This window comes from Marmota monax, unplaced genomic scaffold (assembly GCF_021218885.2).
Source record: "Marmota monax isolate L192 unplaced genomic scaffold, Marmota_monax_Labrador192_F-V1.1 WCK01_AAM20220418_F8-fsc00096, whole genome shotgun sequence".
Lineage (NCBI taxonomy): Eukaryota > Metazoa > Chordata > Mammalia > Rodentia > Sciuridae > Marmota > Marmota monax.
Window position 1 is genome coordinate 6,002,193 of NW_026695236.1, and position 19,662 is coordinate 6,021,854.

The window sequence follows — 19,662 nt, forward strand, 5'->3', positions numbered from 1 at the left end:
TGGAGGTGACTAATCCAGGTAGAAGAAGAGGTCTGGCCAATGAACTTGTAACCATATAGTAAGAAACAAAGTTGGAGAGGTGAATAGAAACAAACTATTGAAAGACTTGTGTGTTAGGTGAAGGTCTGTGGGCAAGTGGGTTCAATCTACATTGCACAGAAATCTATGCTCACTGCCATCTGTAGCCCATAAGAAGCCTTTATGTGAATTAGAGAAAGGCACCCCCTTGCAGACACAATTCAGTATCAGGACACTGAGCTGGAACAAAGAGGCTTGCTAGATTCCTCCTACACTTATTAGCCTCTCCCCACCATGTAGGGCACTCTGACTCTAGATCCCTCGAGCCCTCTAAGGGGCACAAACAGAGCCTTTCAGCAGGCTATGTTCTGATTTTCATTTCTTCCCTGCTGTAGAAATTATGGAAACTCTACCTTTTCTGTTATTAGATAAGCCATTATGAATGTTCATTATCTGGCTTCTAAGGAAGGTTTAATATGAAGAAAGAGCTTCTTTGCTTAGAATTTTTAAATGTTTAAAAATCTGTTATAGAGAGTAATTGAGGATTATTCAATATAGAATAAAACAATTAAGTTTATGTTTCAATAACATCATTCTGGTAACAAAATGGAAGGGGAATTATATAGAGAAAGCTAGAGGCAATAAAATAAGTTATGGCATTTTTTTCCCAGAACTTAAGTGATTAATAATAAGATCAAGAAGTAAATAAAATAAGTGAGGAAAAAAAAAAACTAAATCCAAAAGTATAAATTATGGTAGGTGAGATGTGTGGCTTAGAGAAAAAAAATCCTTCATTTTGAGTAATGGAACGACTTACCTTGGTTGAAGATGGAAGGGGAAGGGGAGGGTGTCTCTTGGGGAGGAAATGTGGATAGTCTGGCCCTTTGATCCTTTCCAAGTGCACTGTAGACTTCCATGTAGACAAGTACCAGGCTCACGTGACCTTAAATTTAGTTTCATAGAACACCAGAACTAAAAGAGAATTTTAAAATCACTGAATCCCACTTAAAATATATAGAGAAAAATTATGTAACAGGAAAGTGGAAGAACCAGAATTAGAATTCATATCTGGTTTATAACTCAGATTTCTTCCATCATACCATGCTCCTTGTGGTTCTCAACTTTCTTTTCTGAAATGTTTATTGACACCATAAAGCTAAGTTGAATTAGAATGAGAAAATGTGTCATTATGAACTCCAAATACACTGATCAGTATCTGGAATTAGAATAGAAGAAAATAGGAAATCAGGCCCAAGATTTTAAAGTATATTTCTTACTGTGTGGTCCTCATCATTTTAGGCTTTGTAAGATATCAAATCAATCTATAGCTATTTGATGAGAATCTAGCATATATTTGTACTTGAGGCATTATGAACAAAGGAGGACTTGAGTGCTTAGGAAGCATATTAAAAAGCGAGGAGTATGAGCTTGCCCTCTCCTAAGGCTGGTTTTGGTTATGAGGGCATTTGAAAGAAAGAAAACAACATGAAATGAAATTCAGTGACATGCCTAGGGCAGGTTGAAGAGGTATAAAAAGAGGGGCAGATTTAGAGGCCATGCATGATGTTCATTCTTTCTTAATTAACAAATGTGTGCAAGACACCAGGAATCCAAAAGTAAATCACAGTTTTTATTTCATATATTGTAAGTAATTCTTGATGAGTTTTGAGGGGAAAGTAAACAATAAAAGAACTGCTTTAGAAAGGCGAACATGGTTTTGTGTGTCAGGATGAAATAGAGAGGGACCCATTCACCTGGCATCAGAAAAACCATCTAGGCAACTATTGCAGTAGTTGAATCCAGGGGCAGGGGGAGTACCTGGTGGATGAAAGTTGACATGCAGTCCTGTCTGTGGACAGAGTATCAGATTGAGAGGAATCAGTAATGTCCAGTCCTATGATTCTCTCCCTTTGAAATTCCCATTCAATGTCTATTTTCCTTATTACAGCCATTAGGTTGCCTGGCTTGAGATTTGTTACTGGCCTCACTGCTTCTCCAGGAAAATGCCAAAAGACCAATCACTGATGCTGAAATAGCAATTTCTTCCCCCATTGTGGAAAACTGTGATGTTTCCCAGATGACAGCTGCAGAGAATTCTGCAAGCATTTTATATAAGGGAAATGAAGTGGCAAATAGAGAAAAACAGTACGTTCACTGTGGAAGATGGCTTCTATGGATCATAAACCTAAGTTACTCCCCACAAGAATTAGAGACGAGAGAAGTCGTACTATATTTTTTAAAATGTAGGATGAAGTGGCTATCAGTTGGTCTTTGCCAAAGGAAAGGAGTCAGGAAAAGAATCTCAGATATAAAATGCAACTGGAAAATGTTTTTTATGGGTAAAGGCTCACAGAGTTCTCTCTTGGTCTAGGTTACCTTTAAGACTTTGTTCCAAATAAGGAAAAGATTAACATTGAAGGGGTTAGTTTTCTAGAATGCAGATTTTTTTCTCATGATCAGTTTGTCTACTTAAGGTTGAAAACTTCTGTCAATTTAGAATGAACTACATATGAGCCAAATAGAATACCCCTTCCACACCTAGAGCAGTGGTTTTCAGGATAGGGCCCCATCCAGCATTACCAGGATAACCTAGAACTTAGAAATTTGAATCTTCTCCTATTCCACATCTACTGAATCAGAAATTCAATGGGGACAGGAAAAATATGTAACTCAGTGGTAGAGTGCATGCTTAGCATGTGCAAGGCTCAATCCTCAACACAAAAAAGTGGGGGACAGAGAAGAAAAGAAAAGCAACACAAAAACAAAACATGTAGGAATAGAATCTAGTGATCTGTGGTCTAACAAACCCTCCAGGTGATGCTCATGCTGTCCAAAATTTGAAAGGATGGATCTAGACTTTGTTTTTTGGCCTGTCTATACTGCTTTTCAGTAGTTCCTTGACCCCAATGATGGGAAACTAGAATTCATCTTTAAATAAGTGACATTATTTTTAACAACTCTGAGAGGTATGGATAGTGCAATGCATAAGCTTTGAAATTATCTAGATATTCCCTATTGATATTATAAACCTCTAGATAACTTTAATTAGGTAACTTTAGTTTCTACTATAAAATTTAGGCAGTGATATATTCATTTTGCTATTTCTGTTTAGATTAAATAATATATACACACTACACAAAATGTACACCTCCCACTATGTGCTTTATTCAAGATTAGGCATTATGTCTTGAATAAATCTGAGATCACAATATAGTATAATAAGTGTTTTTATAAATATGGTACACTTAAATTTGAATTTTAGATAAACAAAAATAATATTTAATGTAAGTATATCTCAAACATAGTGTATAATATTCTTATACTAAGAACATATTTAAACTGAATAACATTTCTTATGTGAAATTAAAATTTCACTGAGTGTCTTATATTTTTATTAGCTTACTTTGGTAAGTGTATTAATATTTTACACTAACTGGACCAACTAACTGGGGAGGAGATGACTTTTCGAGAAGTAAACTTGAAGTAATTAAAGGAAAATAAGAATGAGCTAAAGAAGATAACACAATTAAAGTGTTGGTTATAAAGTCTCCCTATATCAGTGAAAATTATTTGTTAGCAAGTAGCAAAGATACATCTAAGTTTATTTAATCCAAAGGGGGGATTAATTGTAACAGTTAGGAGTGTCTTCTCAAATTCAAAGATCCATGGACAACTAATCCTGGGAAGAGCAACCACTCATTGAGGCATCTTGGGGCATCTGGAAGGACCCTGGCCTTTATCTGCAGTCCTGGCTTCTTCTCGTATTTCTACTTTGTTCCGGTATTCTTGCAGAGAGGTTTTTGACATTTCACAATCAACATAGGAAAAAATATGTCACATATTCAGCTCTCAAGTTTCTATTTTTTCTGTTCATACAAAATCTCTGAATTTCATGAGTTCAGTTCCACATTACCCAAAACAAGGACTGGCCAAACTTGCCACATGATCCAGGGTAAGTTATATGAACTTGTCAGTCCTTCTGAAATGATGTGGATGTTTTCTTGGAAAAGGCCTAGTGTATTGTAATATAATTGGCACATATCATATGCTTCCAAAACATTAGTGTTCTTCCTGTCCTGGAAAACTATTGACTTGTGCTGATTTCCATCCTTTAATTTTCAGTTTTAATATACTAATAGCCCTTAGTGAGGTCAGTGAAATAAGGGACAAGTTTCAACAAGGAAGAACCTTAACTTGTGGATGGACTTTAAAGATCCCCAGGAATACTTACATGTGCTTTATGAGAGGAAGACAGAGAAAGAGAGCAGAAAGACATAATTTAGGGTATTTATAATAGGTCATGATGAGCAGGACCATTCAAGTTCACTTCTGCTTGAATGTGACTGTGATCTTCTGTCTTTCTGTCTTAAAGTCTTGGCTTCTGTTATTTGTTATCAACCTATCTACCTATCTTCAGAAACTCTAGGAATAAATTAAAAATATTTTTTTGACATATTAACCTTCAAAACATTTCTGGTTTCATTATAATTCACATAGAATCTGCAAAGGTATTGCTTTGAAACAGATTCTGATTTTTGAAAAGTGATTGATTATTCTCTGTACATGGATGCAGTATAATTCCCCAGCTTATGTGTTTTTCTGTTTGATCATGCATTATCATATTTCATCTAGCACCTTAAACATTGATCAGGTTTCTCTATTACGTGGTTCTTTGATCTGTAATTTATCCATCTATTTGAAAAAAAAAAGGAATTATATGTAATAGAAACAATAAAGGATAAGCCAATTAGAGGACATCCCTAAATAATAATAGTTGATGCAAAGTTAACTCTCAGACCCTGTGGCCTAAAACTCCTTTTGAATTAAATAGTGAGAGACTCTGAGCACAGTTAGGTATAGTGGGGAGTGGGCCAAGGACAGAGTGGGCATGAGTTGGTAGGAATTCTGCCAAGTGTGCTTGTCTTGAGAAGAGCTCACCAAGGCTGCTATATAGCTAATTTGTAACTGAAATTCTCTTGTGGGCAGACAAATGTAATGTTAAAGAGAAATTCCATTATGCTTCATCAAGCAAGACTTACTAAATGCCCTATTTTTACATTTTTCTTTCTGAAAATACCATTCATCATTCATCTCACCTCTTCCTGCCTTTTGTAAACAAAATTTATTAACTCCTTTCAGAATCTGGATTTTTTTTTTTAATTTTTTATTGTGGGTTGTTCAAAACATTACAAATTTCTTGACATATCATATTCTACACTTTGATTCAAGTTGGTTATGAACTCCCAGCTTCACCCCATACACAGATTGCAGAATCACATCAGTTACACATCCATTGATTTACATATTGCCATACTAGTGTCTGTTGTGCTCCGCTGCCTTTCCCATCCTCCACCCTCCCCCCTCCCCACCTCTCCCCTCCCCTCCCCTCCTCACTCTCTACCCCCTCCACTGTATAACCCTGAGGGTCTCCTTCCATTACCATGCAATTTCCCTTCTCTCTCCCTTTCCCTCCCACCTCTCATCCCTGTTAAATGTTAATCTTCTTCTCCTGCTCTTCGTCCCTACTCTGATCTTAGTTACTCTCCTTATATCAAAGAAGACATTTGGCATTTGTTTTTTAGGGATTGGCTAGCTTCACTTAGCATAATCTGCTCTAATGCCATCCATTTCCCTGTAAATTCTATGATTTTATCATTTTTTAATGCAGAGTAATACTCCATTGTGTATAAATGCCACATTTTTTTTATCCATTCGTCTATTGAAGGGCATCTAGGTTGGTTCCACAATCTTGCTATTGTGAACTGTGCTGCTATGAACATTGATGTAGCAGTGTCCCTGTAGCATGCTCTTTTTAGGTCTTTAGGGAATAGACCAAGAAGGGGAATAGCTGGGTCAAATGGTGGCTCCATTCCCAGCTTTCCAAGAAATCTCCATACTGCTTTCCAAATTGGCTGCACCAATCTGCAGTCCCACCAGCAATGTACAAGTGTACCCTTTTCCCCACATCTTTGCCATCACTTGTTGTTGTTTGACTTCATAATGGCTGCCAATCTTACTGGAGTGAGATGGTATCTTAGGGTGGTTTTGATTTGCATTTCTCTGACAGCTAGAGATGTTGAGCATTTTTTCATGTACTTGTTGATTGACTGTATGTCCTCCTCTGAGAAGTGTCTGTTCAGGTCCTTGGCCCATTTGTTGATTGGGTTGTTTGTTCTCCTATTGTCTAATTTTTTGAGTTCTTTGTATACTCTGGATATTAGGGCTCTATCTGAAGTGTGAGGAGTAAAGATTTGTTCCCAGGGTGTAGGCTCCCTATTTACCTCTCTTATTGTTTCTTTTGCTGAGAAAAAACTTTTTAGTTTGAGTAAGTCCCATTTGTTGATTCTAGTTATTAACTTTTGTGCTATGGGTGTCCTATTGAGGAATTTGGAGCCCGACCCCACCGAATGTAGATAGTAGCCAACTTTTTCTTCTATCAGACGGCGCGTCTCTGATTTGATATCAAGCTCCTTGATCCATTTTGAATTCACTTTTGTGCATGGCGAGAGAAAGGGATTCAGTTTCATTTTGTTGCCTATGGATTTCCAGTTTTCCCAGCACCATTTGTTGAAGATGCTATCCTTCCTCCATTGCATGCTTTTAGCCCCTTTATCAAATATAAGATAGTTGTAGTTTTGTGGATTGGTTTCTGTGTCCTCTATTCTGTACCATTGGTCCACCCGCCTGTTTTGGTACCAGTACCATGCTGTTTTTGTTACTATTGCTCTGTAGTATAGTTTGAAGTCTGGTATCTCTATACCGCCTGATTCACACTTCCTGCTTAGCATTGTTTTTGCTATTCTGGGTCTTTTATTTTTCCATATGAATTTCATGATTGCTTTCTCTATTTCTACAAGAAATGCCATTGGGATTTTGATTGGCATTGCATTAAACCTATAGAGAACTTTTGGTAATATCGCCATTTTGATGATGTTAGTTCTGCCTATCCATGAACAGGGTATATTTTTCCATCTTCTAAGATCTTCTTCTATTTCTCTCTTTAGGGTTCTGTAGTTTTCATTGTATAAGTCTTTCACCTCTTTTGTTAGGTTGATTCCCAAGTATTTTATTTTTTTTGAAGATATTGTGAATGGAGTGGTTGTCCTCATTTCCATTTCAGAGGATTTGTCGCTGATATACAGGAATGCCTTTGATTTATGCGTGTTGATTTTAAATCCTGCCACTTTGCTGAATTCATTTATTAGCTCCAATAGTTTCTTTGTAGAGCCTTTTGGGTCTGCTAGGTATAGAATCATATCATCTGCAAATAGTGATAATTTAAGTTCTTCTTTTCCTATTTTTATGCCTTTAATTTCTTTCGTCTGTCTAATTGCTCTGGCCAGTGTTTCGAGAACTATGTTGAACAGAAGTGGTGAGAGAGGGCATCCCTGTCTTGTTCCAGATTTTAGAGGGAATGCCTTCGGTTTTTCTCCATTCAGAATGATGCTAGCCTGAGGCTTAGCATAGATTGCTTTTACAATATTGAGGTATGTTCCTGTTATCCCTAGTTTTTCTAGAGTTTTGAACATAAAGGGATGCTGTACTTTGTCGAATGCTTTTTCCGCATCTATCGAGATGATCATATGGTTCTTATTTTTAAGTCTATTGATGTGGTGAATAACATTTATTGATTTCCATATATTGAACCAGCCTTGCATCCCAGGGATGAATCCTACTTGATCATGGTGTAAAATTTTTTTGATATGTTTTTTTTTTGTATCCGATTCCCCAGAATTTTATTGAGGATTTTTGCATCTAGGTTCATTAGAGATATTGGTCTGTAGTTTTCTTTCTTTGAAGTGTCTTTGTCTGGTTTAGGTATCAGGGTGATGTTGGCCTCATAGAATGAATTTGGAAGTTCTCCCTCCTTTTCTATATCCTGAAGTAGCTTGAAAAGTATTGGTATTAGTTCTTCTTTAAAGGTTTTGTAAAATTCTGCTGTATACCCATCCGGTCCTGGGCTTTTCTTAGTTGGTAGTCTTTTGATGGTTTCTTCTATTTCCTCAATTGATATTGGTCTGTTTAGGTTTTCTATATCCTCCTGACTCAATCTGGGCAGATCATATGACTTAAGAAATTTATCTATGCCTTCACTATCTTCTAATTTTTTGGAGTATAAGGATTCAAAATAGTTTTTGATTATCTTCTGTATTTCTGAAGTGTCTGTTGTGATATTGCCTCTTTCATCCCGTATGTTAGTCATTTGAGTTCTCTCTCTTCTTCTCTTCGCTAGCATGGCTAAGGGTCTGTCGATTTTGTTTATTTTTTCAAAGAACCAACTTTTAGTTTTGTCAATTTTTTCAATTGTTTCTTTTGTTTCGATTTCATTAATTTCAGCTCTGATTTTAATTATTTCTTGCCTTCTACTTCTTTTGCTGTTGTTTTGCTCTTCTTTTTCAAGGATTTTGAGATGAAGTATGAGATCATTTATTTGTTGTTTTTTTTCTTTTTTTAAGGAATGAACTCCAAGCAATGAATTTTCCTCTTAGAACTGCTTTCAATGTGTCCCATAGATTCCGATATGTTGTGTCTGTGTTTTCATTTATCTCTAAGAATTTTCTAATTTCCTCCTTGATGTCTTCTATAACCCATTGATCATTCAGTAACCTATTGTTCATTCTCCAAGTGATGTATGCTTTTTCCTTCCTTCTTTTATTGTTGATTTTCAGTTTCATTCCATTATGATCAGATAAGATGCATGGTATTATCTCTACTCCTTTATATTGTCTAAGAGTTGCCCTGTGACATAATATATGATCTATTTTTGAGAAGGATCCATGTGCTGCTGAGAAAAAAGTGTAACTGCTTGATGTTGGGTGGTATACTCTATATATGTCAATTAGGTCTAGGTTATTAATTGTGTTATTGAGTTCTATAGTTTCCTTATTCAACTTTTGTTTGGAAGATCTGTCCAGTGGCGAGAGAGGTGTGTTGAAGTCTCCCATGATTATGGTATGGTGGTCTATTAGACTCTTGAACTTGAGAAGAGTTTGTTTGACGAACATAGCTTCACCATTGTTTGGGGCATAAATATTTATGATTGTTATGTCTTGTTGGTGTATGGTTCCCTTAAGCAGTATGTACTGTCCCTCTTTATCCCTTTTGATTAACTTTGGCTTGAAATCTATTTTATTTGATATGAGTATGGACACTCCTGCTTGTTTCCGAAGTCCATATGAGTGATATGATTTTTCCCAACCTTTCACCTTCAGCCTATGTATGTCTTTTCCTATCAAATGTGTCTCCTGTAGGCAGCATATTGTTGGGTCTTGTTTTGTGATCCATTCTACTAGCCTGTGTCTCTTAATTGGTGAGTTTAAGCCATTAACATTTAGGGTTATTATTGAGATATGGGTTGTTCTTCCAGCCATATTTGTTTATTTCTGTTACTAAACATGGTTTGTTTTCCTCTTTGATTATTTCCCCCCCTTTACTGTCCTACCTCCCACTGTTGGTTTTCATTGTTATTTTCTCTTTCCTCTTCCTGTAATGTTTTGCCAAGGATGTTTTGAAGAGATGGTTTTCTAGCTGCGAATTCTTTAAACTTTTGTTTATCGTGGAAGGTTTTAATTTCATCTTCCATCCTGAAGCTTAATTTTGCTGGATACACAATTCTTGGTTGGAACCCATTTTCTTTCAGTGTTTGAAATATGTTATTCCAGGATCTTCTAGCTTTCAGAGTCTGTGTTGAAAGATCAGCTGTTATCCTGATTGGCTTACCCCTAAATGTAATCTGCTTCCTTTCTCTTGTAGCTTTTAAAATTCTCTCCTTATTCTGTATGTTGGGCATCTTCATTATAATGTGTCTAGGTGTGGATCTCTTATGATTTTGCACATTCGGCGTCCTGTAGGCTTCTAGGATTTGGGATTCTGTCTCATTCTTCAAGTCTGGGAAGTTTTCTTGTATTATTTCATTGAATAGACTGCTCATTCCTTTGGTTTGGAGCTCTGTACCTTCCTGTATCCCAATGACTCTTAAGTTTGGTCTCTTAATGTTATCCCATATTTCTTGGATGTTCTGCTCATGGTTTCTTAACAGTCTTGCTGAGCTGTCTATGTTCTTTTCCAGTTGAAATACTTTGTCTTCATTGTCTGATGTTCTATCTTCTAAGTGTTCTACTCTGTTGGTAGTATTCTCCATTGAGTTTTTAAGTTGGTTTATTGCTTCCTGCATTTCTAGGATTTCTGTTTGTTTGTTTTTTATAACCTCTATCTCCCTGTATAGTTGATCCTTTGCTTCCTGGATTTGTTTGCGTAATTCATTGTCGAAGTGATCTTTCATTGTCTGATTTTGCTGTTTAATGTCTTCCTTGATACTCCAGATCGTCTGAAGCATGTATATCCTGAATTCTTTATCTGACATTCCATCTGCTGCAGCTGTTACCTCTTCTAAAGTTGCGTTGACCTGCATTGCTTGTGGTCCTTTCTTTCCTTGTCTTTTCATACTGCTTGTGTTTCTTTCCTGCAGGCGCGGGCGGCGGCTCTGCTCTCTCCTTATTCCAATTGGGGTGTCGTGGCTACCACACCGGCAGGTCACTGGGCCTGTTCTGGGCGCTGGCAGCGGCTCTGTTCTGCCCCTACTCCAATTGGGGTGACGAGTGTACCACTCCAGCAGGCCACCGGGCCTGATCCGCTGGTCGGTTGCAGGTTTGCCTACCCTGCAGGCGCTGGCGGCGGCTCTACTCTGCCCCTACTCCAAATGGGGTGACGTGTCTGTCGTACCGGCAGGCCACTGGGCCTGTCCCGCTGGTCGGTCGCAGATCTGCCCACCTTTCAGGCACGGGTGGAGTCTCTGCTCTGCCCCTACTCCAATTGGGGTGTCGTGACTACCCCGCCTGCAGGACGCTGGGCCTATTCCTGGCACGGGCGGCGACTCTGCTCTGCCCCTACTCCAATTAGGATGGTGTGTGTACCACGCCGGCAGGTTCCTGGGCCTGATCCGCCAGTCTGTTGCAGGTCTGCCTACCTTGGAGGCGCGGGCAGCAGATCTGCCCTGCCCCTCCTACCACTCCTGCAGACCCCTGGGCCTTATCTGCAGGTTGGTCACAGGTCTGCTCACCCTGCGGGCACGGGTGGCGGCTCCGCTCTGCCCCCTCTCCAATTGGGGTCACGTGGCCACCACATCGGCAGGGCCTGATCCGGGCATGGGAGAAGGATCTGCTCTGCCCCTACTCAAGTTGGGGTGACGTGTGTACCACACTGGCAGGCCACTGGGCCTGACCCGCCAGGCTGTCACAGGTCTGTTTACCTTGCAAGCGCGAACGGCGGCTCTGCCCTTCCCCTCCTACCACGCCCATGTACCACTGGGTCGCGGGTCTGCCCACCTTGCGGGTGCGGGTGGCGGCTCCGCTCCGCCCCCTCTCCAATTGGGGTCACGCGGTCACCACGCTGGCGAGCCGCTGGGCCTGCTCCGGGCGCTGGCGGCGGCCCGGCTCCTCCCCTCTGGCTCGACGACAAATTGAGGAGACTCGGGTGTCTGTGCCTCACCCCCCCTACCAGGAGACCAACTGTTTCTGTCGCCGCTGGTATTGATGAAGTTCTCTCCTCCGCCGCTTTCTGATGACATCAGATCTCTGCCATGTTGGTATCCTATGCGAATGGCAGCATTTCGTTCCCCTTGCCGGGCAACCAAAGCAACGGGTGAGTCCTGACCGGCCCTCAGCAGGACCCGGACTGAGACGCAGTTTCTGCGGGCTCCTAGCCCCGGGCCAGGGAAGTTCCGGGAGCCGGAACTCGGCCGCTCCGTGCTCGGTGTAAGCTCCTATAAGGGTAGGCTCCAAGAAGCAGTCCCCGCGGGCTCAGTTCCGGGAGCCGGAATTCGGCTGCTTAGTGCTTGGTGTATGCTCTGATAGGAGCAGGGTCCAAGAAGCAGCCTCCGCAGGCTCCGTGGCCCTGGGCCAGGGCGGTTCCGTGACAGTTCCGGGAGCCGGAACTCGGCCGCCCCACGCTCGGTGTTCGCTCCGATAAGATCAGGTTCTAAGAAGCACCCAGGCACTGAACCCTAGCAATCTGTTTGCAAGCCGCAGGCAAATTGCAGCCTGAAATTACCTGTTCTATGGCTGAATGAGCTGCGGTCAGTCGAAAACAGGTATGGTGACGTCAGCTTTCCAACATGGTGGCTGCTGGCCTCCTCTGTGGTCTGACCGGTGTGGAGAACCGAGATGGACCGCTTCCTTCCCCCGTCTCGAACCCAGAATTCAGCCCTGAGTACGGTGCTTGCATGGCTGGCAGAAACTGCAGCGCTGTATCCCTGCGTCGCTATCTCCTCGTTTCCCAGCGCGCGCTGCAGACTCTAGCCGCGGGGCGATTTGCTGAATAAGCAGTGTTACCTTCCGTGCGACAAACCTCTCGCGTTTGAGTCCCCGTAGCCGATCCTCGTGCGATGGAAATCCTTCCTCCAGGTTCCGGAGCACCCCACTATTGCTGGAAATTCCTAACAAGATAGCCTTTAGCCATCCTGACTTGTCATACTCCCACACAGTGAAGCAGCACACGGGGGCAATGCACTCCCCTTGCCGCCATCTTCCCCTACACCTCAGCATCTGGATTTTAGCTCTCTCCTCTTTTTACTATCTTTTTCCTCTACTCGGGTCTCTTTGCATGCTCTCCTATGCAAATGCCTCATGTCTCTTTTTTACATAACAATAACAAACCTTAATTGATATTTACTGTTTGTCAGGCACTTAGATAAGAGGTTCAGTTGCCTTATCTCATTTAAGGAATTCAGCAGTCTTACTATCCCTATTTTTTGATGGAGAAACTGAAGCTTTGAGATGTCAGGTGACTTTCCTAAATCACACAGCTCCTAAGTTTTAGAGCTGGGATGCAATACCAGATATATCTGGGTAGGGAGAAGGCTCCCAGGTCCATGTTCTTAAGGTTTCTTTGTGATGTATGTCTCTTACTGAACATTTGAAGAAATGTAAAAGAAATGTGCTTTTTAAAACACCTACAAAGTTTTACTAGAGGTAAAACTTTGCTATCTTTTTCTTCCTTCTGTACTACTTACGCATAGTGAATTTTTAATTTCTAGCACTCGTATTTGTTGATCATTTTGAATTAATTAATACCTTTAAAATGCATAAAACCAGAAATCTTATTTTACCAGCAAAACATATTTTGGTATCTTTGAAAAAAGTATATCTTTCATGCTATTTTAAATTATATCCTCAAAGTGGAACAAATAATTCATTATCATTTGATTTTTCAGCAATGCTACATCATGTTAGAGAATACTTAATTGTTAAGTAAAAAATTAAATGTGGTTCTGTGAATATTTCTGATGATGAAATGTCCTTTTTGTTTCTAATATATTTTATTCAAGGAAATGTACCAGAATTTCTAAAGGAAATTCTAGGAGAAGATTAAAACTATTTTTTCAATCTTGCACACACTTCTGGTCCACAAGATGAAAACTTCCACAAATGAATATTGTAGGCTTGTGTCTGAACAGAAAGAATGGGAAGAGTGAAAGCATCAGCTTAATTACATTGGTGGAGTAGGGAGGAAGTCTGTATGCAAATGATTTCTATTACAGTGGTTCTGAAACACTATAAATGCTGTACTTTGTTCTGGGACAAAGTATTCCTTACACTTGAAGCTGATACACTTTTATGTTTCAAAATGAATACAGGGTGCTAACTTCACTGAAAAGGTTATCTATTGGTAAAGAAAGCAGATTAATTTTAAATAGCTGTGACCCTCTAGACAAATTCTATTTCAAGTGAACTGGGAGGAAGTTGAGTGTCCTAGTTTGGCTTGACATTCTCTGCTTCTTTTGAGAATTTGAATGTAAACTCCTCATCATCATTTTTTTTTTTAAACTTAACATGATCAACTCAGAGTACCTTTATATCAGGATATACTTTTGAAAAAGACAAAACCAGGTTAAAACCTTCTTGCTATCCCCATCAGCACTGTGACCTTGTCAGTAAAATTCTACTATTTATAAAATGGGGACCAAATCTTTATAAATTGAAATGAAAATAAATAAATGCAGTGATTATACTAATATATCACATAGTAGGTATCCAAAAATATTTAAATTTCTGTCCTGTTCTCTCTTCAGCAAATCCCTGAGCACATCCTTGACCTACCTGTCAATAGCAAAAACTTTCATAGCTGAGGCATCTTGCCATTTATACATATACCTGTACACTTTAGTTTCCTGGTTACTCCTTTTGCCACCCCTGGACATGCTTCCTTTCTTTGCATGGAAAGCTAAAGTTCAAAGAGACAAAGTAACTTGACCATGATCATAGAGTTGATAGAGAGCTGGGGCTCTGATCCAGACCTCCTGACAGCTCATCATCCTGTGCTCTGTGTGCTTCACTGAATCTGCCTACTTCATCTACATATTCAGGAACAACCATGTGTTCTGGGCTCTGTTTTCCTCACACTCGTAATTGACAATTAAGGATCCCACTGTATGCAAGAGGAAAAATATAGTAGTTTAATAGATATAGCCTCCAGAATTTTTTCTAATTCAGCCACTCCCTTTTGTGAAAATCAATGTTTTAAGATATGATTAGTATTCTGAGCATGGGGTGATGGTAAACATAATGTTTTTGCATTATCATGAGATGGCAAAATTACCCATTCTCAAAGGACCAGCTGCTGCAGGGAGGCTGGCACCCATGCTGCCTATGTTCTCAAAACTATTTTAATTGGTAGTTTTCTGGATTTTTTTTCTTTGTCAGAGAGGAAATGTATGTGTAAATCCATTAAACCTATACCATCTGTTATGATGAGTGATATCACTGAATCTTTGTAAAATGTTCCATCTCAGGATTTTGAGGCTGCTCTGTGTTCTCACTGAGGCAAGGGTTTCTATAGCTCACCTCCTCAAGCAATCATTGAAAAATTATGTACAAAACAAAGACAGGAAAATTCTACCCATACTTTTTGTATAATATCCCTTCTATGGGCCTAAAAGTTTGAAATACTGTGAAAACATATATGAAACTATTGATCACATTAGATATATGTGGTCCTAAGAGGAAATTGCCCACATTTTGAAGTGAAGAAGACCTGAGATCAAATCCAATGTCCACCCAAATTGCTGACAGCTTTAAACAAAAGACTGAACCAGTTGGAACTACTCCTCTCATTTCTCTAATGTAAATAATAAGTCTTATTCCACAAGGTTACAGAAAGAATCCAGTAGTTAGGAACATTAGAAATCAATGAATATTACACCATTATCAATAACAACTATTAATCAGGAACATATTGGGCGCTTTGTAAGGGCTCATGTGAACATTATCTATTTTAATCTTCCCCCAAGCCTTTGTACTACATATTGCTATTATATCCAATTTAGAGATGAGAATATGGACACTTAGGCTAAGATAACTTTCCATAAATAAAAATTAAGGAAATAGAGGACCCAAGGATTGAACTGAAACTTATTATTTATTAATTCAATTAATATTTGCTCATAATAGGTCTCCTAAGCAAAACTGGACTCTGGAAAGAGGAAGTTGGAAATGGGAGTTACATAAGCAATCAACCATGTTCACTTTACCCTGGCTACTATGTAGAGAATAAATTAAAAGGTGACAGGTGAGGATTCAAGGAGATGAGGCAGGTGGTTGTGAAAGTTCAGGTGAGAGATGAAGTTGGCACCAGTAAAGGTGAAGAAACCTGAATGAACTAAAGATACACTGAGCAGGTGCAGCTGAATGTGTGGTGATGGCAGGAAAGAGAACTCAGGCATGGATAGCCCTTGTCCCTGACTCTGAGCAACATGCTGATCTGAGTTGAGGAATTCTAGAATGGATATAGAGTGATGACATCTTTAGCCTCAAGCCCCATGCTCTTAACCACTATTAATGCTATCACTAATTGTTATTGTGAAAATAAAAGCACTTGAAATCTATGCCACATAACTGTAAACTACCCAGAAATGTTTATGGAAAAGTCCAATTATTCCTTTCATTGTGTAAATGAAAAAAAAAAAAATGAAAGCCTGACATAGAACTCGCCATAGTTCTTAGTTTTCAAAGTAAGTACCTTGAACAAGATTGCAAATCTCTTCAAACTTCATTAAATCTGAATTTTAATATTTATAATGTTGTGAGATGAATTTGATGAAAAAGTATTTGAAGATAATTTGCCAGAAAGTTAGCAGGTTTATTTTAGATGATTGAGTCATATATAATTTTCATCTTTCCAACATTTTATATTTTTCAGATTTTCTAAAATGATTGTATATTACTTTTACAACTAGCAAATTAAGAATTTTAGAAAATTTAATGTATAAAGTTACATTTGTTATGTCTATATAGTCCATAGTTATAAGTCCTGAGAACCACTCAAATCATAACCTTCAACCAAACCAGTTTAAAACCAATCAAAACAATGATGTAATTCACAGATATCTTAAAATACATGTCCTAACTATGCCATAAGACCTGCAGCCTCTATCAGCATGAATTGAAGTTCAGGATGGAAACTGACTAGTAGTGTGCTCAGTGTGGGGAAGGCTGGGAAGGCAGAGAGAGCTTAAAGTTTTCTTGATTTCTTGTAGTTTAAATATCCTTTCAAATTTGAACACTCAGCAATTTCTTATACTTTTTACTTCCCATTATCATAAAAGTAGAAAGTCACAAATATAAAAATATTCTTTTTGAGATCCTCCCAGCACTATTGAATCTTGCCTCCTTTTCTTCCTTTTCAGGGTCAATGATTGTATCTTGCGGGTGAATGAAGTGGATGTGTCAGAGGTTTCCCATAGTAAAGCCGTGGAAGCTCTCAAAGAAGCAGGGTCTATTGTCCGGTTGTATGTGCGTAGAAGACGACCCATTTTAGAGACCGTTGTGGAAATCAAGCTGTTCAAAGGGCCTAAAGGTAATAAAAAATTAAATGACTCATGATTAGACATGAATAGCAAAAAATATTTGGCTAGAGTTTGTACCACAACCCACCTACAACATACCTTCTTGTATTCTGACATTCATTGTTTACCAAGAGATTTTAAATTCTGCAGTAATAGTTTTTATAGAGAGGAAAGAAAAAAAAAGTCTTCTTTCTTTCTTTTTTTTAATTTTTTGGCACTGGGGATCAAACTCAACACTTCATGCATGTGAGGCAATACTCTACCAATAATCTATGTTCCCAGCCTAAGAAACCAAAACTCTTAATATGAACTCAGATAAGGAAATGACAGACTTATGTAGGAATGCCCTTAGTAATAATAAGTAGCAACAACCATTACATTTTTTGAAAAATTTTTAATGCATGTTAATTTTTCAGATATAAGTGATAAATCCTCTCAGTAATGTAGTAATCTATACTGACATAAAAGTGATAACAATTACAACACTTTATGATTTGCTTTATTTTTGTGATATTCTTATACATTATGCCCAAAAAGTATTACATAGTATTTTATACTTGGAATAACTAAAATAAACTTTAACTTTTTGAAGTGTCTCAGATCTATAATGTTACTGTGGTTACTCTGAAGAACTACATAGGCAGTAAGATGAATCTTCACATCAACTTTTTTTTAATGTAATTTTTAAACATTTATATATGACAGTAGAATGCATTATAATTCTTATTACATATATAGAGCACCATTTTTCATATCCCTGGTTGTATACATAATATATTCACATGAATTCCTGTCTTCATACATGTACACTCTAGTTAGGGCAGAGGGGCTGGAGGGGAAGGGACGGGGCATGGGGTAATTCATACCAACTTTTAAGAATGATCCTTTGAACACTATTCTTTAAAATAATAACATTTAATATTAGTTTAGTAGTGTTCAAACATTTTAGAAAAATCTATTATTTGGCTTTACAGTATTTAAATATTTTTAGGTAATGATTAGATTAATCACTATACACTTTGAGTGAACCATTTCCCTTTCCTTTAAAATCTATTTCAATTCTAATACTAAATGTGATTTAAAAAAATAAGCATGCAGTTTTCTCTGGGAGACAGTAATAGGTGGTCTTCAATATTTCAGGCCTAAGAGTCAGAACTGAGTTTAAAAGCTTGGTTCAGCCAGTTACTGGTGGAGTCACCTTGATTAGGCCACCCCCTTCATTATTAAGTGGAGATCATAATGGTATATCTACCTCATAAGTTTTCTGAGGACTAAGCATTAAACTAATAGTGGGTACATAATAAGCCAGTCAAGCCTGATGAAGAATTCAGACTTTAGACCCCAAAAGTCTAGATTGGAACTCTGCCTCTGCAGCTCACCAGCTGAGAGGCTGGGTAAAATGATTAACCTCTCTTTGCCTTTTCTTAGACTGGGTAAAATAATTAACTTCTCTTTGCCTTTTCTTATCTACAAGAAGCAAATAAAAATAGTACTTGTTCTTAGAGAAGTTGTGAGAATTTGAGTCAATTTGCATTAAATATTTAGAATAAAGCCTTACACAAAATAACTGCCCAATAAATATAACTATGGTAAACATGTTATTTTTAGTATAATTTACTGTATATGATTTTAGCCTGTATAACAATCGTTTGGTAATATAAGGAAAATACTGAGAGATCTCTCATGGGTTAAATCCCAGTGTATTAAAATCACAGACTTAAATTTCAAGAAAAGAAAAAAATAAAGCATTTTCATACTATACTCTTTAGTGGTATGGAAGAAAGACTATCTATTATTCTTATCTATTTACTAAAATTGTATTGGCAGTGCACCTGAAATTTAAACAAAGTAGGCATGCATATTATTTCTATTGAAACTACATACTACATTTAGATAATATGTAGCTATTTCTATAATTCAGTTATTATCAATTATTCAGCACATCCCTAAGGCAAATACTAATTTTAAGCACCCAGCAAAATATTACAGTTCATTCACAAGCTTCCAAATTTCCAGGTCACTTGATGACCTCCAACTGCTCAGCAGAGCACTTAAAAGCTATATAGAGAATTGATAAACCAAAACGTCTTAATTTTATCAAGAACACACTTTTGAACCCTTATTTTCGGCACTTGGGCAACCCTCTAGCTGCTTTACTTAATTCTGAACTCTTATTTTTGAGCCTGGAGTGGGGCAGGAATTGCTTTGCAACATGGGGCAGTGGGGGTGTGGGGAAGCTTTAGAAATGCACATGAATCAACCAGGTATACTTAGGCAATAATCCACCAAAATTACACAACCTGTAGAAGAGGGGATCATACATGATCTGGTGTAATGAGCTAAGGAGAACGAGGATAATACTGGAAAGAACTTTGCATGGTGAAAGCCAGATCCTGCCAAATCCCCATTAGGCCTGTTGGAATTATGCTGAGTTAGTTACACTTCTTGTACAGTTGTTATGCAAAGGTCATTGATTTGGAATTGATTTCTCTATATAAAACTTGTTGGTTTACAAGAAAATTAACTATTCTAATCATTGTTTGAATAACTAATGCCTCTTCCAGGGCCTTAAACACAGGAAGTGCAGAATCAGCATAAATGAAATAATTAAATTTGATCTTATTCTAAATCTAATATCTTGCTATCTTAACTTCATTTAGCAACTTATAATTATTTTTGACTTATGGTACATTTGAAAGAAAGTTCTATCAATGTTTAGCTTATACCATGAAGAGCCATGTGCATTGTGGAGGATGAAGATGAATCAGCTGGAGTCTCCTCAAAAAGTTCTAATGCAAAAGAAG

General features: G+C 38.2%; 1 protein-coding gene across 23 annotated transcripts in view; it reads left to right on the top strand.

Annotated features, from left to right (window-relative positions):
- The window catches only part of Dlg2 (discs large MAGUK scaffold protein 2), a 2,050,987-nt gene that overhangs the window by 1,480,135 nt on the left and 551,190 nt on the right, over positions 1 to 19,662 (top strand). For all 23 annotated transcript variants that reach the window (XM_058577380.1, XM_058577376.1, XM_058577381.1 and 20 more), the window contains one exon: positions 16,700 to 16,869. In XM_058577380.1, the coding sequence (XP_058433363.1) occupies positions 16,700 to 16,869 (170 nt within the window). The remainder of the gene's footprint in view (positions 1 to 16,699; positions 16,870 to 19,662) is intronic.